Raw genomic sequence first — 22,349 nt, 5'->3', positions numbered from 1 at the left:
AAAAAAGAAAAAAAGAGCATTTGGAATAAACAGCTCTGACTTGTTTAATGCCATTGACATTAATAAGCATGCCCTGTAGATGTTTTGATTCTGTTCTTTTCCTGACGTCAAGAAAGTAAATTCCCATTATAGATCCGAGAAAATAAAGGTAAAGGCTATGTGTGGATAAAGACATCTCACTTGATTTTTGTTTTCAATGATCATGATGGTCACAGAATATTTATTTCCTGAATCTGTTGATGGAAAAAAGCAAGATTTGCTCACATGATGTCCCAGACTTCCCATCAGTGCTCATCAGCACTGGGCTGGCTGGAAGACAATAAATATTTTCCCTGAGAAATACCTGGATTCTCTGGTGTTCCTGCTGTGATTTCTGCCAACTGGTGCTGTCCTGTGAACAGGGCAGCTGCCAATGAGTGAAATGATTGGAAAGGCATTAAACACTCAACTAGGAAATATGTCCACAGGTGTGTGGATATAGATCTAGAGGTTATATATAATCACTGGTCTCTCCCATGCTCTACCACCATCATTTCCCTCCCTGCCCAAGGGACATTACACCAATTCCTTCTTTTGGACACTGATTCAGGCTGAGGAACTTTAAAAACCCCCAAGATACACAGACCTAACAAACACCACAGTGATGACACCCTGAGATGGACAACCTCTTTTCCATCTCTAAAATCTCAGCCTTGAGCCTTTCCACCCCACAACTTCAACCATCCCCAGGAACTCAAGACTGACACAAATTTTGGAGCTTCAGTTTGGTCTCAGAGAAGGACCCAAAACAAGGTGAATCATTCAAGATTCCTGAGTTGGAAATATCCCTAAAACTAGATTTTTTTCACTTCAACACTCCTGAAACTGTCCATGAAAAAGGAGAAAGAGCCCAACTGCATTAATATTCTTGGACTGCAACCCAGTTCCTGCTGAAGTCAGTAGGAGAAGAGGATGAGCTGATGGAATATCAAGTGATGTAACAAAGAACACAGAAACCCAACAAAGAACACAGAAACCCAACAAGTCCAGTGACAGCTGATGCAAGACATTTATTAATTTAAACCCAGCATCTAACAGCATATCTTGCACTTAACTTTTTTTGTGTGTGTTTTTTTTTTTTTCTTTTTTGTATCTCAAGCAAACTGAAGTTTCCACTTTATTAATACCCATTTACCTCCAGGAATTTCATTAAAACATTCACTGTATTAAAATCTTTCGTACAGCTGTATCTTTTCATCTACAGGAAATAAATCCCCACACATCTCATTAGTTATCTACACAGTTTAATCACTTACAAGCAGAATTTTTAACCTCTAGGAAAATATTTTGAAAATATATGTAATGAACATCTCATAAACCTTTCACTTTGTGAACAGAGCCCTGCATAGGATTTTAAAAATTCCCTTCAATTGATTCTCTTTTGCTTAAATATCAAAAGAAAATGTAAACAGATGTTAATTGCTTTGAGCTAATGAATCAAAGTATAATTATTTCTTGTATGACCATTTGAAGTGCAGCCTTAGAGATTCTTTAAAAAAACCTGAGTGTTAACCACAACAGGAGGAAACCTCCATGTTCCTTTATACATCCTCATTATCTTTTGTTTGAATATTACATTTTTTGAAGACAATCACAGGGCAAATTCTTTTCTCAGCAGTATCTTCATAAATCTGAATAAAATCCACTTCTTTCTGTGGAATTATTCAAGATTGATACTGGAATAACTGTGATCAGAATCAGGCTCAAAATAAAAGCAACATTTTTAGCTTTGAAAGCATTTCCCTGTTGTGTTCCTGTTACTTTCCAATGTACAGTGCAATATATGAAAAAAGCACTAATATATATATCCATTTTATTGCTTCATTACAAAACAAACAGTATAAACCAAGGAGATGTTATAAAAAATGGGATAGTACCACAAAGGAAGCTTGATTTCCTTCACCACTGGAAAAGCATCCTAAATCATGAAGGTAGTGCACACAACATCCAGAGTGGATGTTGAAAGTGAAAGGCTGTGAAATCAATATGTTCATTTTAGTCAGCACAAGGTGCAGCTGCAGAAGGAAAAAAAATAACTTTTCTACAAGCACCTTTTGTGAATTCATTCCCTGTTGGCAGAAATATTGCCTCCAAAACAAGCTCCTCAATATCACCTGGCTGGGAAACACTGAGCCAACACCATCCATTCCTTCCCAAGGCAGAAACTCACTCCACTTTCTCTCCTCATGCTGCTTGGAAATTCAGCTGTGCCTGAGCATTTCTGGTTTCCCTAAACCACAAATGAATCCACAAATGAACACTTCTACAGAGCTCAGTTGGGAGAGGGTGTGGGGACCTTCCACTCCACATCTCTGTCACCAGAGAGGGCCAGAGCAGGGTCCTGCTGAGATCAGTGAGCTCCACCTGACTCCAGCTGGCACCAAGATTTGGGCCTGGGAACTCATCTCTTTTTAGGGCAGCTTGTTGGAGGTCTGGGCTACATCAATTTCTGGTGAAGCCAACAGGGATGGGCTGTGCTCAGTGCACCTCAGCCTCCCCCTCGTGCAGCGCTCCTGCTGGAAAGCTCCAGAGGAACCCCACAGTCAGTCCCTCTCTGAGGCACCTCGACCTTCCTGGTTACAGTAAAATGTGCAATTGCAACTGGCAGCCCAATACATTTGGAACAGATCTATGTTTCAACTGAATATTTATGGTAAAGCTCTTTTTGCTCTCTATTTTTGCTTAATCTTTGTGCTCCTGCTACTTTGCCATAGCTCAGTGGTAAATTCCTCTTATCACATATAGGGGACATAATGGATCAATCTGTTAGCAGGAATGTTTCACCACTGGCACATTCAGGAGAACAAATCCTCATCCAGTCATATTTATTGGCAAAGACTACATTTGTGGTGTCCTTTGAAGACCACTTTGTGGTTCTTTGTCCTTGTTAATGTTTGATTGCAGATGCAGAAATTATTTTGTGCAGCACATTAATCTTTCAGTGCATGTTAACTAAATTATATTTCAAAAGATATCGTTTATAAATCCACCACACTAGAATTCAGGATAATGAAACCTACATTATCAGACAACTAGGAAGTGGATTTGAAAATATTAGTCATTTAGAAAAGACAGTCTTTTTCACTTAAAGCAGAAGAGAACAACAAAACTCTTGCTTCCTCATGACAGTGGGACTCTCTCCACTGACTAGAGTCAAACTGGGATTTCAACTAAAAAAATGCCTGAGCAGCCCTTTGAATCCCTGGTATATGTTAAATCTACTATATATCTCATTATTTGGCAGAAGGTTAAAAAAATGCAACCAGACTGTGCATCTTGAAAGGTTTATGAAGAAATTTTGGTAAAGCTAATTGGTGTCACAAGTGTAGAGCAGAGTCAAAGCACAGTGAAGCTTCATGACCTTTGGGCCCACACGGTGACAGGAGACACCCCCTGTCCTGGGCTACTGAAAGATGCTGAAAAGCTTAGATACTTTCACCTCCTTGCCACACCAAAAGCTGGCACATGAAAAAAATAATTAAGTTTATGGACAAAAAAACCCACACTTCATCTAGGTTTCTGTCATAGGTAGAAGAATCAGGCTTTTCCTTAACCTCCCATCACTGCTCCACTATGGAATGATACATGTTCACCTAGATCAAAGCTTTTAAAGCTACAAACTGTTCTGACAGACTGTTCCCTTTAAGACTGGAAAAGCTTGACACATCATATTTAAATACATTTCTCTCTAAGGCATTCCCTTGTAATCTTCGCCACCAATTCCCCTCGCCTACAACAATACTGATATTTATATTTTTTACATAAAGCTGCTCTTTTTGGTGTTAAAAACCACACTGGCATCCTCTCAGCTCTGGGAGAGGTCTTCTGTGCTGATGTGCAAGGTGACAGGCTCGCCAACAGTCCCGTAGCTGAGGGTTCTGGTGGAAACTTCAGTTTTGAAGCTGGACTGCCCGTTGTCGGCGGAGCGCTGGACCTCGGTGCAGAACGAGGGCTTCACCGTGAAGGAGGGGCCGGGAGGCGCCGCGCGGGCGTCGCTCACGCGGAAGGAGATGTTGGAGGGGCCTGAGGACTGCACGCCAGCCACCCTAGAGGCTGACAGGAACACGGCCCCGGGGACGTGCTCCTCGTACTGGCTGAAGAACCTCTGCCTGGGCTCGGGCACCACGGGCCTGACCACGCTCAGCAGCACCGGCTTGCCAATGGTGGGCTCGTTGATCTCCGTCTGCAGCACAGAGATCTCGCAGGGCTTCTCTGCCGTGGGCTTCTGATCCTCACACCTGTAGGTCTCGCCTTCCTGAGGGATGTAATCCTCCAGGTCCTCCAGAGTTAAGAGTTTGCCGTTGTGGGTTAAAATCTTGCGGTCCCGGGTGCTGATGTCATCGGTGTGTGGCTCCTCTGGCTCGTCCACGATGACGTTGTCCTCTTCGGGAAGGATGTCCTGTATTTCTTCAGGCACCTCCTCTCCAACAGGCCAAGACACATCCACTTCATCGAGCCCTTCCCTGTCCTCTGGACTCACTAGGGAGAACGGAACTTGGTGTTGGTCTCCAGCAGCTGTCCCAAAACTGAAGACCAAAGGCTCACCCCCACAAGCAAGCAGAGGGGAGGTGGCACCTGACCTGCAGTCAGCACATGGTTCCTGAGGTTCCTGAGGGCAACTCTTTCCTTCTGTCCCATAATCCATAAATGAATCACTTCCTAATTGCTCAGATCCACACGGGGAGTTTCTCTCTTCGCTGCTGACTTGAGGTCCTTCCTGCTCGGTGGTATACACCAGAGGCTGGATGTCACCTTCAGAGAGACCCTCGTTCGGCAGAGACTTTGACTGTTCCACCAATTTATTGTTGGAGTTGTTTGTGTTGGGATCATCTTCTGGGGAGCGCTTCGGCCTTGAGCTTGGAAAAGTGAATGTTAACACCCCTGATTCATCTTTTTCTTGTTTAACAGGGGAAGAACCTCTTTTCCTTGTGGGCTTTGGTGACTTTTTCACCTTGAATTCAATTATTTCTTCCACTTCCACCCACTTGGGCTTTTTCTCTTCCACTGTGCTCTCCACAACGACGTCTCTCGCCGCTGCCCCTTGCATGTCCTCGTGTTCTGTGACATACAGCCTGGGAACAGCAGCAGCCTTTGCTGCTGCCTCCTGCTCATGTCTGTGGACGGGCTGCCTGATCTTGGAGACATAAACCGGCTCCGGAGCCTGCTCAGCCCGCGGGGAGCGGGAAGGAGAATGACCTGAAGGAGAACGTGCGGGAGAAACCCTTCCCCTTTGTCTTGGGCTCTTCACCACCGTGGTTATGGTCTCCTCTCTGGTGGCAGAAAGGGGTGGAGTTGGCGGGAAGATGAGACTTTTTGGGGAGCCCCACTCCACCAGCACATGCCACGGCCGGCCGAGGCACCACGTGGGGTTAGTTTGGGGTGAGCATTGCAGCTTTTGGGTAAGTGGTCATTTTGGGAGGGCCACACACGCAGAGCACACACCCACATGCCCATCTCCACTTCCTGATCCAGGGAAAATCCCTGATCCAGGAAAAACCCCTGATCCAGTGCCCTTTTCCCCAAGGAAAACCCCAGTTCCATGAACCTCGTCCGTTGGGTGTGAGCACACAATGAGCGCGTCCAGCTGAGAGATGCTCTGCTGGGTGGTGCTGCATTTCATGTGCTTGTGTTGATCACCTACTCTGCTACTCTAGACCCCCCCAAAAATTTAAACACTCAAAGACTTTAACCTTTTCCTGAGTATCCTTGGCTAAAATCCTAATTCTGTCCACCTCAATGGCTAAATGCCTTTTATTGCAGTAGAGTCAGTGTCTTAATAATAGTTAATAATGCAGCACATCTCTCTTTTTTTATTACAGCCTCTTTTGAGACCAGAGATCTGCATTTCCACATGCAGAACAGTTACACTGAAAGGGATTAATCTTAAAATGTGGAGGATCAGGAAAAGAAAGTTAGAACGTCTTCTGCACCAGTCATCTATGCCGAAATGAATTTTTTTTACTCTCCACAATACCATTAGTGCAGACACAGCCTGATCCTACTGCCTTCAATAGACACAGGAATAGCAAGCCAAATTGGGATACATAATTATGATTTCTCAGTATATTTCTGCTGGCTTTACTTTAGATTTTTTGACTCAAGTTGGGCTGGTGGTAGATGCCTCACCCCTGGAAATATTCATAGTCAGGCTGGATGGGGCTCTGAGTAGCCTGATCCAGGTGGAATTGTCCCTGCTCACAGCAAGGGGTTGGACTAGATTATCTTTAAAAGTCCCTTCTAACCCAAGGCCTAAACCCAAGCTCCAGTGCTCTTAATTTATATACTTATCACGCAGTTTTTCCTGCAGGTTTTTCCTGTGTTGTTTCTTACCTTTATTTTAGGTAAATACATTTCTGCCAGGGTTTTCCTGGCAAGCACAAGGAAGCCAATGCCCCACATCTGCTCCAGTGGAAATCACAGCAAAATTCATTTTGTTTCTGTGTTGAGATTCTGTCCCTACCTCCAAGGAATGGGGTTAAAAACAAAGAATTAACTGAAGTGTCAAACAGTGGCCTGAACTGAAATTAGGAATAGAGACAGCAGCTTTTTAATTCCTGTCTTCCTCCTCACCATCCTCCAGTCACAGCCACGTGGAGCTGAAGGTCACCTCCTCTGCTCCTCTGACATCTCTGCTCTGACTTTTGCCCTTGAGAATGGAGAACCTGTTTATAGCCATCAGGGTAGACTAATCCTCTTGGCTTTATTGCAGCCTTTCTCATCTTCTGGTCTTATTTTTGAAAACTTGAACTTCCTTCTGCTCTGTAGATCAGATTTGTTTCCACCTTTCATCTCTCCCTTTGAGGACATGGTGGAATCCAGGACTGGATCAGCTACAGAGAGGTTTATTTCATTGCAGACCACCCTCTTTTCTGCTCATTTCCACTGCTTTACTCTTTTCTCTAAGTTTTCTGCAATTTTTCCATAGACCTTTAAGGTCTGTGCAGAGCCTTCCTACTGGCCATGGTGCCTTTCTGAATTACACAGAATTAAATCATTGTAGATGAGAATGAATCCTTGGGTGCTTGCAGCAAACCATGATCTATGTTTCAAAGTTAAAATGGGTTTTTTGGGGTCTGGGATTTGCATATATGGACATGGTTCAATCTCATCTCTCAATTATCTATTATTTTCTGACAGAAGTTTTAAAGATGCTTCTGTTCATCAGCTTCCTATAGATTAAGAGTTGGAATTTTCCCTTACAGAATTATTCCCAAACTTTCCCCCATGACTATCCCAATTTCATTGAAGGTCTACTCTTGTTTAAAGTTCATGACCACAAAAGGAGGGGAATTTCTGCCTGAGATTCCACTCCTTAATTTATCAAACTCCTTTGAGGCTACAGCCCTTGATTTAGGGATCCCTCCTGGAGCTGTCCTGTAAAACAGCCTATGGAACTGAGAGCTCAGAAATTTAGAAATCAACTTAACTGATGGTATTTTGTATTAATGAATATTATTTGATCCACCAGTATTAATGCTACTGCTCCAGATACAGGCACAGAGATGTGGTTAAATGAGATTTACCAAGTTTTAGATGTGGACTGGCTCTGAGATTCCCTCATGACTTTCTCACAATATTTCTGAATGCGATATTAAAAAAAACCCAAAAACACTCTGTTCAGTTGCCCCAGTCTGAATCCTGATCCTTGAGCTAATACAGGTAAAACCACTTTATTTTCTGGTTTTTGCAGGGTGAAAAAGATCTAATGGCTGGAAATTTAACTGAGCTTATCTGCAGCTTCTGGGAGGGGAGACAACTTATAAACCACTGCCTCCAAAAGGGCCAAGTGCATGGGTCTAAAGGAATAATCCTCACAGAAAACAATAAAAGGGGTAAAAGGTAAGCAGCTCTTAACCATCCTTCAGTTGCAATTTTATGTCTAACAAAAATAAAATACATCCATTAAGCCTCTTGTCCAAGTCAAGGGCTGATTTTAGCAATAGTGCAGCTTTTGAGGGAAGGCATTTCCCCAAAATATCCATTGCACAACTCCTTCCTGCCCTCAGGATGTGGCTGGAGTGGTTTGGAGCTGCTCTGAAATCTGTCCCAGGTCAGGGCCTCCCTTCCAGCACATGAAATGATTTTATTATGCATTTCTCTACGGTGCTTAAGAGGATAAATTAAGATTTTAATGGCTGCTTGGCTTCTAGGTTGTGTATGACTGAGAAAATACTGCTTTTTACAGTAACTAATCTTTGGATTTTATAGGCATTCACTATAAACCAGGCTCAAAGCATCTAAAAAGACCAAGTCATCAGGACAAGTATTCATATTAGAAATATAGATATAGAAGGGGATAAAAACATTCATCTTCCTTCTGCTTCATCATACAAGCCTTTCCTGAAAAGTTTAAAATAAAGCCAGAAGAAATCACTCTAAGCTCTGAGATATTTGTTAAATTGGTAGGTATTTTCAGGTAAACAATTTTCAGTTGTTTTTTTTTTTTAACGCTGAAAGTCAGATTCCCCCTTCCCAAGCTCTTGTGAAACTCTACCAGCATTAAGGAGATTATTTTTCCTGTGTAATATCAAAAAATAACTGTCCCAGGCTGTGTCTAACACCAGTGCTGCTATTTTTGGAAAAGAACAAAAGGACATTTTTTGAGGTGGGCCCTTGACACGGCACAGAATTCTGTGGGATCTGGGAATGAACACACTTGCATGGCCAATGAGCACAAGCTTGTTATTGGATCATGCAGAGGCAGCAAGGCAAAATAACCACAAATGTTACAAAAAAAAAAAAAAAAATCAGCACTTACATGATGATGGTTTTCTTGGGCACTTTAGTCTCTTGTTCAGTGACTACAAAGAGAACAGTATGAACAGCATGGGGTTAAAGAAAGGCAAAAGCTGAAATGATTAAATTTTCTTTGCTCAGTTCATCAACATAAACTGGAGTGAAAAATAACCAACTGTACCATCCCATCCATGCTTTCTGTGGTTATTTCCAGCATCATCTTTAGTGTTGCTGACCAGGAATGAGAATCCAGAATGCTCTCTGAACATTTGGCTTTGAAATTAAATATTTTGTGGAGAACGATTTGGCAAAAATTTCTTATTCTACCATTTTTGTTTGGTAGGTTAAAGCTAGAAAACAAGGTCCTTATTTAAATTTTCTTTATCCTATAATAAGGTAGTGATGGTGTCAGAAACCTGAAAATGCCTCAACCTGGAAAATCCTGGAGAGCTGAAATTCTTTAAAATGATTTCGCTTCCTAGAAAAAAAAGAGTTCCCCAAACACTGGATTGTGGCCAAACTTTTGTGGACTAATATCATTTTCATCAGTACAGAAAATCAGCATAAAAAACCCCCAAACCCCAAATCCTAGGAAACCCAGGAGAGCCCTGTGTCTGCTCCATCTCTTTTTTTTCTGCCGTAATTTGCAATTTTTCCTGACCCTTCTTCCATAACCAACTGGAAGCTGTTGATGAATATCAAGATCAAAAGTTAAGATTTCATGGTGTTGCAAATATTCCTTAAAACTGACATTTTTAAAAACTAAAAAGATCCTGTTTGAAGAACTAACTGATATTTTCAGCAGGTTTCCCATCTCCTCCACTGGAATAAAATTAAGAAACTCTTTGAACAACACTGCTTTGAGCACATCTGAAATGCTGAACCTATTTCAGATCTAGAAAAAAAAACCATCAGCAAGTCCCACTCTTTATTTAATAAATAGCAAAATGTCTTAAAAAAACCCATAATTTAATCTCCAGCAATTGGTTTTCAGTTTTCCAGCCAGCCTATAATAAATAAGCTCTGGTAATTTTCAGTCAGTGCAATTTAATTGAACTGCTACTTAAAAATATCTATAAAATCACAAACAGTTCTTGCCCAGGGAATCTGGAGTGTCTGTATTATTTGTTTAATAACTGATGATTAGTGCTAATGTTTTCAATGGTGCCCCCAAACCTGCATTGACTGAAAATTAAAAATACATTTACAATATTAAATGGAATACTTTAACCTAATTTTCCTTCCACTTCACTTCCAAGGGCTCTTCCCTGCCTCAGGTAAAAACACAAATTTGACCATAATGAAAAGGAATTTTGTGCAAATATTGATGGTAATTTCTGACCTAGAGCTCATGTTTGTCTTTTTTTCTGCAGAGCCTTGTCTTGTTTATGCCTGTAAAAAACTGGAATAATTTCCCACAGATTCAAAGGAGTTGCTGCAGAACTGGGTGAGTTTAAACAAAATCTGTTTGGAGATCTGAATTTAAACTAACTGGATAAGTAAAGAGCAAAATTATTTTCAAATATTTATCCCTGGACACAATTACAATAAACCCATTTACCTATACTTAATTAATATTTTTTTAATAACTCAAACCTTGTTTTAAATGGTGGAATTATAATAATTCAGTGATGGCAGATGAACTGAGTGCTCTAACAATTTACCACACTCAGGTGAGAGATTTTCACTGAACTTTCAAATCACTATTCTGCAAATTTTAAATAACTTTTAGAAATCTCTTTAAATAATATTATGAGATTAATCCATATGCACTGAGTATATGAGTAAAAATACTGAAGCTCTGATGGAAATGTTTTAATTAATTGGATTATACACCTGATAATAGGTGTTTTCTACAAATCTTTTAGCAACAATAAATTTAGATGAGAATTAAGTAATATAAACTACATAGTTGAATAAATTCAATGAAATCTCACAATGTCTGTAAGAAAAAGTCTTTTTAATGGTTGCTCTATGAATGTCTGGTCTTGAAGTCCTCCCAAATGACACCAACTGTGATATTTCTATTTGTAGCAGATGTCAAAGAGATTCAATATTCGATATTGGGATGAGAAAGCTGAAAATGGCATTTAATAAATTGTATATGTGCTGTCCAAGGTGTGAGGGAGGATTTGAGCAATCCTATACTGAAGGATAGAACCACACGAAAGTAGGATGAGAGAATTTGGGTTTCTTTTCTTTCTTTTTGGTTTTCTTGTTTTTTGTTTGTTTGCTTGGTTTTGGCGGTTTTAAAATTTTTTTTCCTGTTGTTTTCCCCGAGAGGAAAATATTCTGCATCCATTTTTAGCATTTTTTTAGGATTTATCATTTCAACTTTTCAAGAGCATTTTAGGCAAACAGCTTTGCAAAGCAGGAGCCCCTGATAAGCAGGTTAAAAGCTGTAAGCATTAGGGACAGCCCAGACATCTCTTTGGTTAATAGATTAAAACACTGGCTTACAAGTGATGGAACACTGAGGATAAGTGAGTTCTCCTTGCTCTGGATGGATGGATGGATGGATGGATGGATGGATGGATGGATGGATGGATATTTGTGGCCTTTATTACAATTTTTAAGTCTCTTTTCTCCACTTACAGAAGCTTAAACCTATTTTTGCTGCTCAGTTCTCGCTGCTGGCATGAACCAGAGGAGCACTGCTCTGTTTTCACCTCCTTCTGCTACACTTGGAGGCTCATCTGCAAAACCTGACAAGAACTGCTAAAACTAGCCCTAAAATGAGCAATTCTTGCAATCCTTGAGGTTGGAAAAGACCCTTTAGATCATTGAATCCAACTGCTAAGCCAGCACTGCCACCTCAAACCCTGTCCTAAGTGTCACATCCACAGATCTCTGAAATCCCTACAGGGCTGGTGGCTGCACTCATGAATATAAGAGTTTTTTATGTTATATAAATGGGATCTTTATCAAAAATACCCCTCCAAAACCTAAACAAACAGACAAAGATAACCCCCAAACCCAGCCAACCAAAAGGCTCCAGTCCTGCAGTGACTGACACGGCTGCAAAGGCACCTGGGGCTCTCCTGAATTTGAAACCCTGTGGCCTGGCCAAAACATGAGACTGAACCACGGTCATAAGAGAAAATAAATAACGAAGTAAATACCCTAATCAGGGAATATCCCACAGGGGGCAAACTCCTGCGCCCTATTTCTTTAGTAACACTGAGAGATCTGATGCTCCTCTGTGTTTTAAATCTTCCTTGTGAGAACTTCAAAAGTATTTTGGTGATTTTTAACAAGGTGGCTGCTACAAGGCAACTGAAGAACCTGCCCAAGGCTCTGCATGAAATCTAAAAGTTGTGAAGGAATTATTGTTACTTGGCTGTAGCTGCTCTGGGAATTTTATTTATGGCTTTGTTTCCACTCCTGTACCTGATTCCTTCCCTTATATTCATTCTAGGTCCTGACCTGCCCATGCATATGGAAATGCAGCACCTTTCCAAGGCACTGGGCTTTGTTTTTCTTGACAAATAATCAAGTTAGTGAGCCTGGATGGATAAATCACACCAGAACATGCCAGAGCACATCAGCCCAGGTGTGCCGAGTGCAGGTTAAGCAGTGAGGGGAAAAGCAGACACAGTCAACTGGAAGTCAAAGAGAAGGATCTTCTTTCAACTACACTTTTTTAAAGTGTCTCAAATTCTTCCAATATCCACAGAAAGAGGATTTTTTTTAAAGCAACCCTCCATTGACTTCAGTGCAGCAACCAGGTGTGGCTGAAGGCAGATCTCAGCTCACAAGGGATCCCTTAGTCCAGTGGTTTCCATCCTTTTTGGATTTGGTCCATCCAAGGGACCTGCAAACTCCCATAATGTGAATTTAAACCAAAGAATTTTTGTTTTCATACCCATGGTCTTGGACTGTGGTCCATCACCAGCTGCAGGTCAGGGGCTCATTAACCACTGGACTAATGGTATCCCAAACCATGGGTTTGGTTCAGCAGAATAAACAGTACAGAAAGGCAGGAGGATAAAAACTAAAATAGTTGCCCCTTGGGTGCCTCATGAGACCCAGACAGTGGTGATTTCACAGGAACAGAAATAAATCAGGTAAAACTCAGACCCAGGGTGCAGTGAGCCAGGAAGCAGACACGGGATCTGTTTCCTGATGTGAGAGCAGGAATGTTGTCCTCTTGGTGAAGCTACAAGTAATCCCACGTTCACAAATAGGAAGGATTGTGAGGATGGAAAGAACCTTCAGGAGATCCACCTGTCCTCCAGGTCTTTGCCAGATGAACCTGATTTTCCCCCAGGCAGATCAAGGCTGGTTACTGATTCTCAAGAAAGCAACGAGTTCCCTCCTCGGTCAAGTGCATTATGCCAAATTCCTCCCTGGTGCCATTCTGCTCATAGCAATCCTCTTGCTCCATGGATGAGCCTATTTTCTCCAGTGGCCTGAAGCAGCTCTCCCTCTGTTTCACCCTGGAGATGACTCAGGGATCTATTTTCTTCCCTATTACCGAGTTCAAGCAATTGCACACATCACAGAACAAATTTATTTCATGACATTTCTGAAGCTTCCAGGCAAACTCCAATTATATTTCTGTAACCAAGCTCACAATGATTTTTGTTTATGATTACAGAATAACAGCAGATGAGAAGTTTGGGGCTGAACATACACATTAGCAACCCCCAGAGCTGAAAATGCTCCTAAAATTTTATACAACTGTTGTTTGCTTTATGACATCTGCCTGAAGTGAACTTCATCAAGATACACCACCCTGACAGAGATTTATTTGTGTTCCTCTACATCCTGCACGAAACTTATTTTTCCTCTCTTTGGGGCACAGAAAAGACAAAGAATTCAAGTACTTGAAGGTTTATTTGGCTGAAAAAATTCTAGTGTTCCTACACTTACACCATCCTCCCTGTAATGCTTTTTGATGGGACTCTGGGAAAGAACTAAAAGGAAAACATGTTTAAAATGAAGTCAAGAAAGTTCAAAGATCAGGATGCTAATATTAATAATTTATTGTGGATGAATCCTCATAATGTAATAGCACAACATTTGTGTCTACAGAGGGCTGGCCCAAAGGTCCAGCCAGACCAGGGTCCTGTCTCAAACAGGGCCAACAGCAGAGGACTGTAGAAAATTATGAAAAAAATATAAGTAGAGGATTGTTTATCCCTGAATATTTTTCCAGAATCCAGCATTTTCTGCCCAGCAGCTTCATGAGTCAGAATGTTGCCTCTTAATGGAAGCTGATAATGTCAATTATGCCCTTGAGCTGGGTTCAACACACTTGAACTCCTGTTATTATCACAAGACAGTGTGGGAACACCGAAGCTGAGGACAGAAGGTCCTAGAGCTGTGGGTAAAACTCTGGCTTTTGCTGACCATGCCTCCACCAACCACGTCTAGGAGAAGCCTGTCCCTATCCCAGTCCTCTCTCTTGCCCTCCAAATCTGTCCCTTACCTATCAAAGCTGGTCCCTTGGCTGTATCAGCTCCTGAGCTGTCCAAGAGAGACAGGACTGGCTGGTTCACACTCAGCCACACAAGGACATTTATAAGATGTGCAAAGAACCAATTCCCTATGCCAGGAAATGCTCCCTAGGGAGATGTAGCCATGGATTTAAACTGGGCTGTGATGGGTTTGCAGCAAGCGCTGACACACTCCATGTGGAAATCCCTGGGATAGGCAGTAATCCCTGGAACTTTAGGCAGTAATGACTAAAAGTTGTGAAGAAAGATGCGTTTTTGGATGGGTGCAAAATAAATTTTTAGCGCCCTACCAATCCAGGTGAAGCTGGCAGGAAAAAAGGAACAGACTCTATGGTTATCCCTGGACAGTCCTAAGTAATGGATGAACTAATCATTGCTCAGGACACACTGCTGTCAGTTCTGCTTTCCCAGTCACTCCCCAAGTCCTTCATTTCAGGAACAATCCCAACACACCTCCACCTTTACTCAGTGACCCCTGTAACATTTATGCCAGGCTGACACACATTTCCAAGTTTTCCAACAACATACAACATTTCTTTTTGCACTATTGGTGGCGTGACAAACCCTTCATCTGCTCCTCCTTTTCCATATAATGCATCCACATTATATGAAGTTGATTTGCCAGGCTTGGAAATCAACAGATGATGATGGGCACAGAGCTGAGCCGCCCTGTGCCCATACACATCTCCAGAAGACATACAGATACATGGACACCAACAACCAACGTGGGTAAGATGGCAAAAAAATACTGGAATTTTGTTGTTTTTAGGGCTGGTGTACGTACAGAGCTGGGCAAGGGTCGTACCTTCAATGGTGATGGCTTGGTCTCCTCTCCTCTCCTGGGTCAGGGCTGCAGCGCTGTGGTGGTAAAGCTCTGCTCCACTCTTGGCAGACCCTAACCTGTTCATCAGCTGGAGAGAATGGTGCAGTGCCAAATGAAACACGGCATGGTTTGGTTTTTGGTCATGATAAAACCCTGCCTGTGCTACTCTTGGAAATTCAGTGCTGGCAGGAATGGGTGAAGGTGTGAGAAGAGAGCCAAGCTGGAGTTTGAAGGGACACTTTGGTGCTCGATGGAGTTCATTTTAACAAAATTTTAACAAAAATTTTAACAAATTTTAACAAAAAAATTGACAATTTCAACAAAATTTTAACAAAAATTATTCACAGAGACAAGTTACAGCACATCTGCAAACTTATTTACTTAATTACTGGATCTTACTCTGCACCTGGGACTTGCTCCTGGGGTAACTCTGTCTCTGCCTACAGGCCCAGATTCCTGCTGCACACACACTTAGGTGGCCATAAAGAGGATTTTTTTTTTGGTTCATCATCCAATAGTTACTGAGTTTTACTCAACCAAGGGAATACTGGACCTTAGGATCTTGGTCAATGGCAAATGCAAGGTGTATTGGTTTTGCTCAAATTCCAATAGAATTCTTTGAAGTGTATCTAACTTCCTAAATATTTCTGTGAGCTGAACCATTTATCATGGAGCAATTTCCTAAACCAACACCAATTTTTTTTATTGGCAAGCCCTCAGAACTTATTACTGTTTTATTACAATGAACACATAGATTATTACTAATCTACTAATTATTATTACTAATTACTAATTATTACTAATTTTCATAAAATATCTTACATTTTTAAAAATTTATCAGCTACTTCCATGTATCCTTGCTAAACAAAACAGGAATTTCAGTGCTTTATCCCTCTGTTTAGACTTAGTTTCTTTCTTTTGGCTCTGGAAGGTTTCTTAGTCATAATTTAAAGACAATTCAGAAACAAAATATCACATCAGAATGGTCCCAAATTTTGTAAGAAGCGTTCTCCCTAGAGATCTAGATCTGAGTTTAAGCTTCAGAAAAAGCTCCATAAATTCTTACTTGTACCAACAAACTGTCAGATCAGAATATTCTGGAGCTTTTGGACATTCACAATCCAGATCTAGCTCAAGACTATCCATAATGTTCTTATGAGCAATTCCTGAGCCACGGGTCTCTGCCAGTAAGATGAATTCTCCTGTCTGTACCATTTCAGATGACAGATATTTAAACCTCTCTGAACTTACCTCACATTCATAGTGCCCCATGTCTTCATTGGAAGGGTTCTTGACCACCAGGACTGCGATGCCACTCCGTGGTTCACTGAAAGTCTGGTATTTACTGGTGTCCTTCAGCAGCACCCCATCCTTGTACCACCTGAGTGGGAAAACATGGACCATAAGCCAGGACAAATTATGCAGCATCAAGAGGTCCCCAAGATCGCTGATCCATCCGTCAAACAACTCTGGAGTTGGTCCTTAGACAAACATTTGGATCCTGGAAGGGAGGGCTGCAGGTGGGTAGCTCACACCTGGGTATGAACCTGCACACCTTTATGAGGTTCCTCCCAAGAGATCTCCTCAGTCAGTGCTGGAAAAGGGCTTTCAATGATGACAAGACAGGATTTGCTGAGCTCTTTGTCTGAATATCTGATAAAATCAAGTCAGGTCTAAGGCAGGGAGGATAAACAATGATAAAATATTTTCCAGGGCTTTGGATTGGACAGAGTCCTCCTCAAGGTCTATCTGCAGGTGTTTCTTTTCAAATTCTAGCTAGAATTAACTCCTAAAAATCTCAGGAATGTCTGGAACATGAAGAGCCAGCACTGGGATGGGGTTAAGATGGAAGACACAGTAAAGAAAGGGTCATAAACTCAAAATGACTTTTCTGACTATGCAAAGTGGGAAACAAGGATTTGTTCCCATGAGAGGTGTAGGACTGACCTGATCTGAGGCCTGGGTGCTCCTTCCACAGTGCAGGTGAACTGGACATCCTCACCCTCAACAAGATAAGCATTTCTGACCTTGTTCACAAACCGTGGGGGCACTGCAAAAAGCAAAGCTAAATGTGACTGCTAGCTGGAAATATAAACAGATAGGAAGAGCATGTCCCTGACCAGGTAATTCTCACTGGGCATAAAGGGTACTAGACACCAAATTTTTTGACCTAAAAACAGTTGCCTGCACCTCTCTATAATTTTATTTTTAAATATTATCCAGTATATGTTCTATAGAACCTCTGGAATGCCTGAATATTTGTAACATCATAGAAACATAGAATCATTTAGGTTGAAAAAGACCTCTGGGGTCATGGAGTCCAACCATTAACACTGCTAAGGCCAACAGTCAACCACATTCCCAGGTGCCAAATTGAAATGTTTTCTGAGCTCTTCCAGGGATGGTGACTCCACTAGTTCCTTGAGAAGTTTGTTCTGGTGGCTGACAACACTTTTGGTGAGGAAATTTTCCCTGATCTCCAATCTAAACCTCTCCTGGCACACCTGAGGCCATTCCCTCTCTTCCTGTCCCTGTTCCCTGGAGCAGAGCCTGAATCCCCCCGGCTGTCCCCTCCTGTCAGGAGCTGTGCAGAGACACAAGGGCCCCCCTGAGCCTCCTTTTCTCCAGCTCCCTTCACAGCTCCCTTCTTGTCCTCCAGCCTCTTTCCCAGCTCCATTCCCTCCCCTGGACACACTCCAGTTCCTCAATGTCCTTCTGCTCGTGGCAATCCCAAAACTGACCCCAAGCCAGCACAAGGGACAGTCACTGCCCTGCTCCTGCTGGTCACACCATGGCTGGTACAGGTTTAAGGTATTTCCTAGCAAACCCCCTTAAAATACTGCACTTGGGCAGGACTTTACCTTGAACAAGGATCTTTCCCAAGGTGCTGGCATTCCCAGCAGGACTGGAAGCAAAGCACATGTACTGTCCTGTGTCAGCCCCCGTCAGGTTGTCCAAGATCAGCGTGCAGGAGCCATCAGGATCTTCTATGATAATGTGGTGGGGATCCACCTCCACGGGCTTCCCATCTGAAAGGGAAATTATTTCTTTTAAAATAGCTTGCTCAGAGTTTCCTCCTTAGGAATTTCATCCAGCTTTTCGTCCTGAGAGGGCTGAGAGCTGTACTATTGCAGCTGGTGTTGGTAGTTGAGGAATCAGCTCTTCATCCAGCTCTCTATAAAACATCAACCAGGGCAAAGTAGTGTTGAAGGACCTCATACATCACCACTCCTCATTTAAAAGTGAAATTATCCGAGAGTACATTGTGTGCAGTAATAATTCTGTTTTTCCAGCCAAAGGAGCACACCCAAAATGCCCAAAAACACGATCTCTAGACTTGAGCATCTCTAGGGGATCAGCTCTTGGATTACCTGACACTCAAGGTGTTAAGTTTTTCTGTTCTGTTTTGGTGTGCAGCTTTCATCTTTATATTAGCTGTTACTAGGATCTTCTCACAGGGCGTTGAAGACCAAACAATCCTATTCTAGCTGGAGACTCAAGGACAATCTCTTCAAACTTCAGGCCCAAAGCATGAACGACGTGACAAGAGGACGGTGGGCAATCAGGCAAAGAGGATAAAACTTCATAAAAAGGTATTAATTGGACAGCTAAGTCCAATATGCAAATGGACTAAAACTTATAAAAATGTGAGATCTCGTGACCAAGCCCTCTTTGGCTTCTGTCTTGGAGCCATCTGTGTACTGCCAGGGTATGGCCTTTGAAGGCATCTCAATAAATATCCACTTTACTCCTCTTAACTCTTGTCTAGCCTCTGTTCCAGCTCCTTAAGGCATCAACCCACTGCCCAACTATGGACAGGGAGCACATTTGAAGGGTGCATTTCCTGCCCTGCTGCTCATACCTTTGTACCAGCTGACGGATGGCTTGGGAGCTCCTGTCACCTTGCAGGCCAGCTTGACCGTCTCTCCCAGCTCAGCTGTGCAGTCTGCCAGTTCTTCCTCAAAGTCTGGAGGGACTGAAATACCAGAGGAAACATCAGAGGAAATATCAGAGGAAGCGTATTAGTCTGGAGGAAGGGGCTCTGTCCATGGCATGGCTGCTGCTGAGTGAGATAAGAATAATTTTTGCAAATCTGTGAGGTTCAGAATGGAAAAACTGAACAGGAAATTTTGGCAGCTCAAGATTTAATAGGTGACGTGGTCTCCTTGCTTGTCTGAGATTAAATTCAGTCTGTAACATGTCTGTTGTTGGCTATAAAGTTAGACCATATGAAAAAAAGGGAATTTGTTACTGATCTGAAATTATTTTAGACCATGATTTTAATAAGCACATCCCTTATTCAGACACCACACACCTGTCACCGTTAAGGCACCTGTCACCGTTAAGGCAATTCCTCAAATCAAGTGCAGCCTGGGTATCCAAACCAGCATTATGCTGGTGTCCTTACAATAAAATCTATGCTTTCATTGAATCATAGAATTATAGAGTGGTTTGGGTTGGAAGAGACATTAAAGATCATTGCATTCCCATCCCTGCCATGGGCAGGGACACCTTCTACTGTCCCAGGCTGCTCCAAGCCCCAACCAGCCTGGCCTTGGACACTTCCAGGGATGGGGAAGCCACAACTTTGGGCAACCTGTTCCTTTATTAAGTGACTTTTATTTTAACCAATTGCTACCATATGAAACCATACAAAATAATTCTGATGGTCTTCCTCACTAAAACATTTTACTAAAAGCACAAAATGAAGTGCCCAGACTTGTTTTCAGTATATATGGACTAAATCCAATGCTGTTCTGGCATTTTAAGATGCCAAATATCCTCATGCTATAGTGGACACCATTTGTAGCTGGTGCCTGGAAAATAAAGATCTAATATGCCTACTGATAGTTTTTGGGGATTGAAGATTGGTGGAATCTCAAATGACACTGAGACTGATGAAACACTAATGACGGGACAAAATTCCAAAGCAAACCCAGGTGCAGAATTAGAGCAGTGTAAGCCAGGAGTCGAGTAAAGAGTCTGGAACCCAGTGAAGTCACAGGGTCTTTTGTACTGGGGTGTGTAGGACTCTGGATCAGGGTACAACGCCAACTCTCCCTGTCTTTCCTCCAGGAGAGGTGTTTCAACCCTCAGGTTATCTTCTAGGCCTCTTCTGGACTCACTCCAGCAGCTCCATGTTCATTTTATTTTGCAGCCACACAGCTGGACAGAGCACTGCAGGCGGGATCCCACAAGAGCAGAGCAGAGGGGCAGAATCCCCTCCCTGGACCTGCTCCCACTTTTAATGACCATAAACAGCTTCCCTCCCTCTTTTATAATTTCCTGAACCTGATGCCTCAGGTTTTAGATTTTATATTTTTCTGTGCTGCTTTAGTGTGTGGGTCTGAGCTCTGTGCACAGAGCAGGGAGACAAAACAATTCCTGCTCCAACTGGGCACCAAGGACAAATGATCCAAGTCTCAGCCCAGGAGCACAAACCCCGTGGGCTAGAGAGAGAAAAACAAGCAGGGTGGGACTGCCTGGGCTAAAGCTGGAATGGGACAATGAACTGCAAGGTGCAAATGGAGCAGAACTGATCCCAGGGAGAGAGTCCGGGAGCGCTCGTGCATTTTGGGGCCATTTTGGTTCATCTTGGGTGCAGCCCTGGCTGGGCTCTGGTGCTGCCCAAGGTGCATCCATGGAGGCCTTTGAATAAATCCCTGCTTTATTCTTTAGCTCTGTCCAGCCTCTAGTCTAGAATTCTGTTCTAGGTCAGCCTTCCCAAGGCATCAAACCAAGGAGACCATCCAAGAAGAAAACCCGTGAGGTTTGGGTTGTCTGGTGCCACACTTACTCCAGATGGGCTCGCTGATCCTCTGCTGGATGCCCAAGATCTCCTTCACCCAGGAGTTCTTGATGTTCACGGTCCGTGCCTGCAGCAGGTACTTGCGCACCAAATCCTCCCGCTCGTGCCAGATCTCAAAGGCCCGGTCATCCCCTTCCACCAGGTCGTTCACATCTATGTTGTTCAGCTGAGTGACAGAAGGGGCAAGAAAATCACCACAAATCCTGTGATTTTTAACAATTCCCAACAGCTAAAAGGGGTAATTTGCATTTTCTTCAAAGATTTTTCGGATCGCGTGAGCAAGGCAACGTGGCTTTGGATGAAGAGCAATCAGAGCTGCCTTGAGAGTTATTTTTCCTGGTATATTTGACTTTCTGGTTACCAAACTGACATTTTCCTGGGGTTAGTTTTTCAGGAAAACAATGTCCAGCATTAAAAGTTATCCCAAGGGTGTAACACACTGGCCCTGAAGAGCTGGGCCCAGGCAACATGGAAAAAATAGAGAATAGGCAGTCTCTGGACAAAGCATGGAAATGGTTCAATTTTATTTTTCTTGGAAAATCTGCCTGTGAATATTGATGAGGACTTTCAGAAAGTCCTGGCTGGGCTTGGTCAAGAAGTCCATGTTCTTTTTGGTTGGTTGGCTGGTTTTTATTGGAGTTGAGCATCTCCTCCCTTGTGAAAACTCTTTCCTCAATTTCTGGCAGTTTTAACCCTGAATGTCTGAAGATAAGTGGGTCAAATGCTCTGAATTTTTCTATTTCTGAACAAGAACTGGTGTCTGGAAAGGACGTAACCAGCAGAGAAAACCCAATGGAATTTAGCAAATTAGATTCCTTCTAATTTACTCCCAGTGTCATGGTTTGCCAAAACCAGAGATTTACAAATGCAAGAAAATACTGTAGGCAGCAAAATCCAAATCAATATAATATATTTATGCTGTTAATTAAATGAGGTAACAGAAATTAATAAATGTTTGTACTTGCAATCTCCTTGCTGCATGGTAAAAGTCCACCCTGATGGTTTTTGACACGTTTAAAATAGATATTTTGGGATAAATGTAGATTCTACTTGTGCTTCAAAGACTTTTTGAAGCAAAGGAGTAGCTCAGAAGGATTAGAAGAATGTTCAAGCTGGATATGAAAGTGAAGCTCTAATTGACAGAGAAATGCTTTATGTGAGGATAAAGTGATCAGACCTTCATGATGTTCTTGAAGATGTAGCTGTATGTGTCAGTCTTGGTGTCTCGCTTGGGTTTGCAGATCACAATATAATTTTTGAAGAGGAAAACATGTCTTTTGTGTCCTTTCCATGCCATTCGAGCTCCTGGAGCTCCTTCCCACACAATGAAGTGGCCCTGATAGGAAAAAGAAGGAAGAGCACACAGTGATACATCTGGAATAATTACCACAGTTATGTCTCACCATCATTTTTCAGTGTCCAGATAATAAATGTTTTCTGTTGTATCATCTGATATATCATTTCTGATGTATCTCTGGTT

At 42.4% G+C, this 22,349-nt stretch overlaps 1 protein-coding gene across 1 annotated transcript in view; it reads right to left on the bottom strand.

Annotated features, from left to right (window-relative positions):
• Positions 1–1,024: 1,024 nt before the first annotated feature.
• Positions 1,025–22,349, bottom strand: part of OBSCN (obscurin, cytoskeletal calmodulin and titin-interacting RhoGEF) — a 161,474-nt gene continuing 140,149 nt past the window's right edge. Inside the window, exons 84-92 of the mRNA XM_074539903.1 lie at positions 22,047–22,205; positions 20,858–21,035; positions 18,923–19,036; positions 17,922–18,089; positions 17,008–17,110; positions 16,312–16,441; positions 15,043–15,148; positions 8,798–8,840; positions 1,025–5,309 (exon numbers count right to left, since the gene is read on the bottom strand). Coding sequence (XP_074396004.1) covers positions 3,845–5,309; positions 8,798–8,840; positions 15,043–15,148; positions 16,312–16,441; positions 17,008–17,110; positions 17,922–18,089; positions 18,923–19,036; positions 20,858–21,035; positions 22,047–22,205 — 2,466 coding nt within the window. The 3' untranslated portion in view covers positions 1,025–3,844. The remainder of the gene's footprint in view (positions 5,310–8,797; positions 8,841–15,042; positions 15,149–16,311; positions 16,442–17,007; positions 17,111–17,921; positions 18,090–18,922; positions 19,037–20,857; positions 21,036–22,046; positions 22,206–22,349) is intronic.

This window comes from Zonotrichia albicollis, chromosome 1, assembly GCF_047830755.1.
Source record: "Zonotrichia albicollis isolate bZonAlb1 chromosome 1, bZonAlb1.hap1, whole genome shotgun sequence".
Taxonomy (NCBI): domain Eukaryota; kingdom Metazoa; phylum Chordata; class Aves; order Passeriformes; family Passerellidae; genus Zonotrichia; species Zonotrichia albicollis.
This window is presented reverse-complemented; position numbering and strand designations above follow the sequence as displayed.